Below are 10402 nucleotides of genomic sequence, written 5' to 3'. Positions count from 1 at the left end.
AATTTCAGTGTTACATAAATTACCTCCTACCATTAGTCTTCAACAGAATATACTAGTAGTCTGCTTCACCACAAGGTTTCCCAAAAGGACAAATTCAGATACAGTTTCAGCTAAATTTTTAAAAAAGGAAAAAAAAATGCATTTTTTATTTTGCTACTGAGCTTCTGAAGACATTCATTATGTTCCTATGTTCTAAAATATAGAATCTAAAGTTTTTCCTTAGGACTAATTGCTTTTAGAAATAAATAAAAAGAACCACATTCAGCCCTTTTGCTATCTCAACATAAGCTTTTCTCCTTTAAATGTATAATTAAATGTATAATCAGAAACAAAAGCTTCATTTGGAATCACCAATATAATAGACTTAGGCAGAATTATCCATGGATGATAAACCATGGGTGAAAGGTTTTGGAGGAATAGAATATTCATACAATCTCAAAGTATCACCCCTCAAGTTAATTGTTAATTGTAAAAAGTCATAAACCGTTTTAAGTAATAAAGGAGATCGAAAATTGACTCCAAAAGAATAACTGTGAAATATGAATCTGACAATAAAACAAAAAAGTTACCTTAAAAAGCCTTACTAATATAGTAAAAGGAAAAAAAGAAATTTCTCTGAGGCTTATTCAGCTTCAATGTTAACATCCATAAAATGGAGATACTGATATATACCTCTGGATATGTGAAAATTAAATAAAAATAAGTGCAAAACACTATCATAGTTCTTAGAACATGTGGGTACATCATGAAAGTTAGTTCCTATGCTCTTTAACGTACTTCAAAGGCAAAAAAGGAGACTGGGTATCTTTGAACATAATTTATTAAATTTTTCTAGTTACTGATAATATTTCATTAAATAACTGATCATTGCTAAAATTCAACACTGCCTAGAAAACCTAGCCATACAGTTAAGATAAGAAAAATAAATGAGATATACAGAAAAAAAGAGGCAAAACTGTTTTTGGCAAATGGCATTTTCTATCTCTAAATTCTAAGACAATTAACTAAGAAATTATTAGAACTAATAAGGTGGCCAGTTTAATTTAAGCATACAAAAATAGATGGCATATAATAAAATGGAATAAAAGCAACAGAAATTTATAAAAGCAATTTATAAAAGAACTAGAGGCCCAATGCACGAAGATTCGTGAAAGAATGGGACTTCCTTCCCCTGGCTGCCAGCACCGCCTTTGCTCTGGCTGGAGCCGCCTTTCTGCCTTCCCTCCTGCCCAGAGGCCCCCAGCGACTGGGGTGGTGCAGAACACCTGCGCCGTAGCCATGGCTACAACACACGTGTCCAGCCCCGCCCCTGGCAGCTCCCTGCCTGCATATGCAAATTAACCCACCATCTTTGTTGGGTTAATTTGCATACTCACTCCCGATTGGCTGGTGGGTGTTGCGAAGGTACGGTCAATTAGCATGTTGTTCTTTTATTAGTGTAGATGATAAAATATCTAAGAATAAACTTAACAGGAAATGTGTAAGACTTATGGGATAGGAAACTTACTGAAAAACATGAAAGAAATTAATAAATAGGTATTATACCATATACTTGTAAGACAGCTGAATATTATAAAACTGGCAGTTCTCAAATTAGTCTATAAATTCAATGCAATTGCAAATCAAAATGCCAGTAAGATTTTTATTTTTTTTTTTGAACCTATAAAAACCTTCAAAAATTAATCTGAAAGAGAAAATATACAAGAATAGCCCTGACCGGTTTGGCTCAGTGGATGGAGCGTCGGCCTGCGGACTCAAGGGTCCCAGGTTCAATTCTGGTCAAGGGCATGTACCTTGGTTGCGGGCACATCCCCAGTGGGGAGGGTGCAGGAGGCAGCTGATCGATGTTTTTCTCTCATCGATGTTTCTAACTCTCTATCCCTCTCCCTTCCTCTCTGTAAAAAATCAATAAAATATATATTTTTATTAAATCTTAAAAAAAAAGAAAGAAAGAAAATATACAAGAATAGCCAAGAAAATCTGGAAACAGAAAATTAATTAAATGGGTCTTTCCATAACATACTAGTACATCAAAATTAACTATAGTCCGGCTGGTATGGTTCAGTGGATTGAGTGTCGTCCCATGGACCAAGAGATCCTGAATTCAATTCCTAGTCAGGGCACTTGCCTAGGTTGTGGGCTCGATCCCCAGTAGGGGGCATGCAGGAGGCAGCCAATCAATGATTCTCATCATTGATGTTTCTATCCCTCTCTCCCTCTCCCCTCCTCCTGAAATCAATAAAAAATATATATATTAAAAAATAAAAATAAAAGCCTCAAACATTTCATCCTCTAGGAAGGCTTCCCTCACCCAAACTCCTCTCCAACATCCATCCCTGCAAATACCTTACACACACATTTACTAACACTTCTACGTCTTTCCTCCTATTAGTTTCTTAGTTCCTCAAGGGCGGAGCCTTGTATTATCCTCTGTGTCCACCCTAGCACCACACACCTGGCTTATAGTAGGTGTTCAACAATATATATATTTATTTTTAATCCTCACCCGAGGATATGCTTTTCATTGATTCTAGAGAGAGAGGAAGGGAGAGGGAGAAAGGAAGAAGGCGAGGGAGAAGGAGAAAGGGAGAGGAAGAGAGAGAAACGTTGATTGTTTGCCTCCTGTATGCCCCTGACTGGGGATCGAACCTGCAACCTGGGTATGTGTCCTGATTGGGAACCAAAACTGTGACCCTTTGGTGCAGAGTACAACGCTCTAACCAACTGAGCCACACCATCCAGGGCCAACAAGTTTATTACATTGAATTCAAACACATTTAAGTAATATGTGAAATCGTAAGACTGGAATTTTTAAAATTCATGTTTTAACAAGGTCCATTTCAATCATTAAAAAAAAAAAAAAACACCTTAAAAGGAGGTTTGGGAGTTGTATTAGAAAGCTATCTTGGACCTCTAGGGAAAAATTTTTTTAATATGTATGTTTTTATTGATTTCAGAGAGGAAGAGAAAGGGAGAGAGAGAGATAGAAACATCAATGATGAGAGAGAAACTTCGATCAGCTGCCTCCTGCACACTCCTACTAGGGATTTAGCCTGAAACCCCGACATGTGCCCTGACTGGGAACCGAACCATGACCTTGTTCATGGGTGAACGCTCAACTACTGAACCACATCGGCCCGGCAGGGAGAACTTTCTGTAGAGAACTGTTTCTTTCTCCTCTGCTTCATTAGATCTTGCACATGGTCGAGCCTGGCCTCACCAGCCTCTTCCTCAACTCTTCAGCTTTAGTCCTCACTGCTAACAAGCAACTTATCTCCATATCATCTAATTCAAATTTCTGAGAGGGTTGTTCTGGTGTTGGTTTTTGGCACCAGGCCACCATGTCCTTTCTCTCTCCCCAGTAAAGCTATGGATCAATTGCTCTATGGTTAGGTGCCAAGCAGAAGCTCTAGGATCAATATCTAACATTCCCCCAATTTTCAACTCCATACACTATTTTTATTTCCTTAGAACCATTACTAAAATCTATCACTAAAATTATGTTGCAATACTTTAAAAAACAAGTCTTGCCAAGACTTGTTAACAGTAAAAAAAAATCCTGCCGATTTCTTCACTGAACCAGCTATACATTCCAAATATGCAAGGAGTTAACAATCTTCTTATCTGTAGATGTGCACACAAAGAATCCTCTGGATTGTTGTAACTGCTCAACAGCAGAAGTTTAAAAAGCACTTTTTACAAAATTTCCTAAACTCTTACAATGTAAAGAAATGAGTAGTCCAGACATTTCCTTGTTAAATTTGATCCCATAATAACAAGTAATTTCATATAAGGATAGTCACATCCCATGGCAATCTATCACTAACCAACAAAACCTGTTTCTCTTCCTCCGAACTAATACCACTCAGTTTATGATTGAAGGAAGGCCACTCACTGACAAGCTACCGAGGCAAGGAAAGAGGGGTTCAGGCTGTGAGACAGGCACTCTTAAGTGGGCTCCAATAAAATCAGGGTCTCAGTGCTATTACTCTCCTGCTTAAAAACTAGAAAATAATCTAATTAAATGTCTGTTATAGCTAGGAGACATCACATTTGTACTAAAAAGAAATTTAACAGAATGATAACACTATACACATCTTTGAAAGGAGAGGGCCATTTAATCACTACAAAATGCTGCTATTCCGAGATACAACATTTACTGGATAGAAATATTGTTGGAAGGAAATAAGAGGAAAGCTCTTGGATAATAGCTATTCAGAAAATCTGAAATAAAAATACTTTTTTTCCAATGCAGATTGTCCTTAACATTTCTTGACAAGAAGGATTTTTATTTTAAAATCAGGTAGGTGTTCCAGTTAGCCAACCTGTTTATTAACTATCCTCATTGGTGACTCATTTTAGTTTCATCTGCAGTAATGTGCAGGTGACTGTAATATCATAACCATCAATTTAGACTATTGTTAAAAACATATAATCTTAACAGATCTAATTTCAGAGGGCAGAAATTGGTACAATTTAGAGTGCTGATGTTGTCTTTAAATGAGGCTTGAAATGAAGGCACTATTAGAAAGCTTTCATTGAGTTAAAAGCACTAAAGGGCAAGAGATTCTTTCATTCCTTAGCAAAAATTCATAGATATAAAATAAAACAAAGAAAATGTTAGCTTGAATGTCTTTGAGAAATTTCAGTCAAGCATTAAAAGGGTAATGAGCCAAGAAAATATGATAATGCATTCCTAAAGTATAGCATACTTTGATTTCTTTCCAAAGGAGAAGCTTACACTGATTTTAATTTACTAATTAGGCCTATGTACATTTGTCAAACTAATAAAAATGGGAACAAAGAAGCACCAGTTTCTTCATCTTCCATAGTTGGAATAATTAAAAACTACCCATATTTAATAAGTCAAGACTTTACATATTTAAAGTCATAAAGGTAAATCAGAACACTAAAAACAATAGACTAACATTAAAAATTGAGAGGCACCAGGAGGAGAAAAAGCAAAAGGTAGTATGCATCCAATTTCTCATCTTTCAGAGTATCAAAAGATATTATCACAAATTGATAAATCACAAAACAGAACTATAACTTTTAAAATAATAAACGCAACCTCCAGAAGAACCAGAAATCAACTGTCAACAGTACCTCTGGAGGTTGGGAAGGTGAGATGGGGAACACTTTATTTTACATCTGTACAATTTGCACTCTCCTACCAGGTGTGTATATTCATTTTTTAATCTATCTCTTAAACTACCAATAATCAGATACCTTAAAAAAACAACAACCAGGTACTGTATTTCATTCTCTGTACCTAACAACTCATGAACTGTAGACTTTATAAAATGGAACACACTCTAAAGTGAAATATCTATTAAATTAAAGGTAAGATAAAAGAAGCAAAGCACTTTTTCCCCATAATGCAAAATTCATAGCTGACCATCCTCAAGTCAACTGTGACAACTACAAACCATCTAAAAATAAAAAAAACCCACACACCATTCTTGGCATTGTTTTAAAATCAAGACCTCCTTGATCACCCTGGCTGGTGTTCCCAGTGGTTAAAGCATCAGTCCCGCATGGAAGGGTTGTGGGTTCAATTCCTGGTCAAGGGCAGGTACATGGGGTATAGGCGCGATCCCTGACCCCAGTTGGGGTGCATTGGAGAGGCAACCAATCAATATGTCTCTCTCACATTAATGTCTCTCTCTCTCTCTTCCCCCTCCTCGCCCTTTCACTCTCTCTAAAAATCAATAGGGAAAATATCCTTGGGAAAATTAACAAACAAACAAAAAATCTCCTTGATCAATTTAAGCAAAAACACTGATATTGTCCAAAATACCTATGAACAACTTATGAATACAGTCAAGCTGATACACACAGATCAGAGGCTTCCTGGCAGCAAACAAAATAAACTAGTATGTCCTTACATCAATCAGTAACATTTAGGGGTTTATATTTTCTTTGACATCAAAACGAGAGTTTTGCTTTGAAAGTTTGCTATCTTCACTGATCCTTTCAGGAATGTACAAGTATGCATTGCAGTTTCATCCTCCCAGTGCCTGAGGTTTTTTAAAGCAATTTATTTCTGCTTGGACAAGCAGTAAGACATGCCAAGATGGTTGGGTTTTCTGTTAACCCTTCGTCCCAAACCTTTGTTCTCACACTAACATTTCACCTTTCTAATTCTCCTAAATATAAGTATACCGAAGAAACTTAAAAACCACAACTGAATTCAAGGGAGTGGGGACACTTCAGGTCACTGATTATGGAATATGATTTAATACAACGATCTCAGGGCTGGATTATTTCTGGTAACCACAGTAATTATAACTTAGGTAATAATATGAATAAAGATCACAGACTTTCCAGCTGTGCCCAGCCTCCTCCTCTTCTCACCTGGCATTGTCTCAGCCTATCGGAAGACCCAAGAGGCAACAACATTTACAGAGAAGCATTCCCAAAACTTTTACGCGTGCACACTCTCATCTTGGAGATATCAATACCCAATGCACATCCCTAAAAAAACGCATCAACTCTACTCTTGAAGAATAACTGCTAAGTCTCATTTACTGGCAGCCGGACCACAGTCCGGAGACTAGGACACTCGGTGAACTCTTCTAGGCAATGAAGGAAACCTGGCTTAGAGAACCAGAGGCTTTTAGGCCTGCTGGAAATCAAAGGGGCCGGCAAACGGGAGCCCCCATCTTCTCAGCCCACAGCAAACTTAGCTCACTGGGGCATCCCTCGGAGTCAACGCCAAATAACACGTCCAGACTTAATGACCTCCAAACCCGTGCGCATGTCTCATCAGGCGAGTCTATCCAACCCACCAGGTAGGTGGACCTACTCGATTCCCAGGCTCCTCCCTCGGACCCTGAGCCACGCGACTCCCGGACGCCCTGCAACCACCCTTTGAGGGTGCTCCCACCCAGCGAACCCATGCTCCTCCCCCCGACCACCCATCCCGAGTCCCCAGAGTCGCCCTCCCAGACCAACCTGCCACCACATGTCCAGTCCGCCAACCACATCTCCAGCCCCCCATCCCTGCCCTCCTCCAGGCCGAGCGGAGCTGGCCTTTCCCCGCCCTCCCCACCTCGACTCCGGGGCACTCACCCGCGGTAGTAGGCTTTCACCCGGACCTGGTGGGAATGGTCCCCGAAGCCGCCGCCTGCGATCGGGTGAGACATGGTCGTGCTGTCCCTCTGGGTCGGCATCTCCTTCCTCCCCCGCCTCAACGCCGGAGGCCGAGGGTGCTGGGGGCGCGCCGGGGGACGCCGCCGCCCGAGCCTTCCCCGGAGCCACGGCGGTCCGCTCCTCCTCTACCTGTTCTCCCGCCCGCGGCGCGGACCCAAGGGTCGCCTCGCCCGGGCAGCCGGAACCACGCGGCTCCTCCCACCGCCCGCGGCCGCCGCCGCCACCGCCTCTACCTTCGCGAGGACCCAGCACGCCTCCCCGCCTGGGTCCCTCCCACCTCGCGGGCTCCAAAAGCCCACATTCCGGGGGAGGGAGGGCGCCACCACCGAGGCAGCTCCAGGAGCCTCAATGCCCGGCTGAACCATTCCGACGGAGGGCAAGGAAAAGGGGGAGAAGAGAGTAAGGGAGGCGCTACCCATCCCATCACATACCGAGACAGGGTCTTCCGTGGAAGCCGTGTCGGAGAGAAGGCGAAGGTTTTGGTAACTGCAGTTCTAGAAAAGGCCCTCTCCCTACAGGGAAAATGGTAGAGGGGGAATGCTGCGGCCCCTCACCCCAGTTTCCTAACTTGGTGGCGTCCGTGGTCAGCCGACTTGGGATTCGGGTAGGTTTCCTGAGCGGGTTTCTGGGATTTGGAGTCCCCGGGGGATTCTGGGACTTGAGGTTCCGTACGTGCCGAGCGCCCGGCCTTCCCGCTGAGTGTCTCCAAGCTTGCGCCCCAGGAGCCGTCGAAGTGGAAATCCTGAATCCAGCTTGGGCGTCCCAAGTCGCTGGAAATGACTGGGCTGCGTCACGGTCTCGGCTTTTTTTTTTTTCTGTGATGAATTCTCCCTTCCAGTTGCATTAATCATCCCAATTATACAGTGCCTTTTTGTAGGAACGAAAGTTTGATTACCTGTTTAGCACAGCCTCTTTCATGGGTAGAATTAAATAGTGTAGCCAATGTCATAATGAAAGTAATAAAGGAGGAAACTCAACTAAGAAAATAGGATAGAAGACTGACTTTTCTTCCTTCTTGGCCCCCATATCTAGGCCCGTGTATATTGCATAGAACAAGTGTACAATGAATGTAGCCAATCCATCCTTCCATCCATCCATCCATCAGCATTTTTTTCTGTTAACACTGGCTAACAAAAGATTTAAAGAATCTATCCTTCCACTGGTCTTGGCTCTGTCACATACTGCAGTTAGAGGTAGCATGAATCCAGTCCCTGCATCAGTCCTGGTACCAACCCATGCTAAAAGAGTTGGAATCATCAAAGAAATAACTTTTCTTACTATGAAAACATAGGGTTGGGGGATTGACTCATCAGAGTTATTTGTGATGCTTAGTCTGCTATGTTCTGACACTTAGCTGGTATGTTCTTGAACTATTACAAATGTGGATTATATGCTTTTAATAAAAATCCCCATTGAAAGACTTGGTATCAGAGTTTATGGCAACTGGGGCCCTGCATCAGCATGTTAAATATGAATCAACTAGAGGCCCGGTGCATGAAATTCGTGGGGGGGGGGGGGGGGAGAGAAGGTGTCCCTCAGCCCAGCGTGCACCCTCTCCAATCTGGGACCCCTCGAGGGATGTCCAACTGCCCGGTGGGATTGGGCCTAAACGGGCCATCAGACATCCCTCTCACAATCCAGGACTGCTGGCTCCCAACCCCTCACCTGCCTGCCTGCCTGCCTGATTGCCCCTAACCACTTCTGCCTGCCAGCCTGATCACCCCTAACTGCCCTCCCCTGCCGGCCTGGTTGCCTCCAACTGCCCTCCCTTGCCAGCCTGGTCACCCCTAACTTCCCTCCCCTGCTGGCCTGGTCACCCCTAACTGCCCTCCCTTGCCAGCCTGGTCACCCCTAACTGCCCTCCCCTGCAGGCCTGGTTATCCCTAACAGCTCTCCCCTGCTGGTCTGGTCACCCCCACTGCCCCCCCCCCGTGGGCCTCTTAGCCCCATGCAGCCTGCTGCTCAGTCATTTGGTCACCCCTCACTAACCCCCCTGCCGGCCTGGTTGCCCTACGCAGCCTGCTGCTCGGTCGTTTGGTTGCCCCTCACTAAACCCCCTGTCATCCTGGTCGCCCCACACAGCCTTTTCAGTCATCCACTTGGTTGTTTCTGATGCGATGGTCACTTAGCCTTTTATATATATATATATATAGACTAGTGGCCCGATGCACGAAATTTGTGCATGGGGCGGGGGGGGGGAGTTCCCTCAGCCCAGCCTGCACCCTCTCCAGTCGGGGACCCCTTGGGGGATGTCCAGCTGCTGGTTTAGGCCCAATCCCACAGAGATCCCTCTCACACCTGGGACCGCTGGCTCCTAACCGCTCACCTGCCTGCCTGCCTGATTGCCCCTAACTGCCTCTGCCTGCCTACCTGACCACCCCTAACCCCTCTGCCTGCCTGCCTGATCACCCCTAACTACCTCTGCCTGCTGCCCAATCCCCCTAACTGCCCTCCCCTGCCAGCCTGATTGCCCCTAACCACCTCTGCCTCAGCCCTGCCACCATGGCTTTGTCCAGAAGGACCTCAGGAAGGTCTCCAGAAGGTCTCCCAGTCTAATTAGCATATTGCTCTTTTATTTGTATAGACAGATTCTCAATTATATTCCATTGATCTACCTATCCATCCTTATGCAAGAATCACACTATTTTCATTACTGTAGTTTTGTAGTAACACAAAACAGAGAAATTTGAGTCTTACAACTTTGTTTTCTTCAAAATTGTTTTGACTATTCTGCATCCCTTACATTTCTATCTATACTAATAAAAGGGTAATATGCAAATTGGTCATGATGCCCTCACAGTAACAACCAAACAGCAGGCTGCGTGGGGTGACAAGGCTGGCAGGGGGGCTAGCGAGGGACGACCCAACGACTGACCAGCAGGCTGCGTGGGGCAACCAGGCCGGGCAGTTGGGGATTACCAGGCCAGTGGGGGGGGGGTCAGTTGGGGGTGATTAGGCTGGCAGAAGAGGGGCAGTGAGGGGCAGCTAGGCCAGCAGGGGGCTAGTTGGGGGTGACCAGGCTGGCAGAGGGGGAAGTTGGGGGCAATCAGGCCAGCAGGAGGGGGCACTAAGGGGCGACCAGGCTGGCAGGGAGGGATAGTTAGGGGGATCAGTCCAGGACAGGAGAGCAGATAGGCAGTTAGGGGGATCAGTCCAGGAGGGGAGAACAGATAGGCAGTTAGGGGGATCAGGCCAGGAGAGGAGTGCAGATAGGCAGTTAGGGGGATCAGTCCAGGACAGGAGAGCA

At 44.3% G+C, this 10402-nt stretch overlaps 1 protein-coding gene across 2 annotated transcripts in view; it reads right to left on the bottom strand.

Annotated features, from left to right (window-relative positions):
• PRKCI (protein kinase C iota) overlaps positions 1–10402 on the bottom strand; it is a 144899-nt gene that overhangs the window by 61897 nt on the left and 72600 nt on the right. The window contains exon 1 of one of the 2 annotated variants that reach the window (XM_008142285.3): positions 7075–7405. The exons of the other annotated variant lie outside the window; for it this stretch is intronic. Coding sequence (XP_008140507.1) covers positions 7075–7175 — 101 coding nt within the window. The 5' untranslated portion in view covers positions 7176–7405. Of the gene's footprint in view, positions 1–7074; positions 7406–10402 lie in introns of those variants that run through there. 2 annotated transcript variants of the gene reach the window in all.

This window comes from Eptesicus fuscus, chromosome 3 (genome assembly GCF_027574615.1).
Source record: "Eptesicus fuscus isolate TK198812 chromosome 3, DD_ASM_mEF_20220401, whole genome shotgun sequence".
Lineage (NCBI taxonomy): Eukaryota > Metazoa > Chordata > Mammalia > Chiroptera > Vespertilionidae > Eptesicus > Eptesicus fuscus.
The sequence above is the reverse complement of the archived record's forward strand: the minus strand, read 5'-3'. Positions and strand labels throughout refer to the sequence as shown.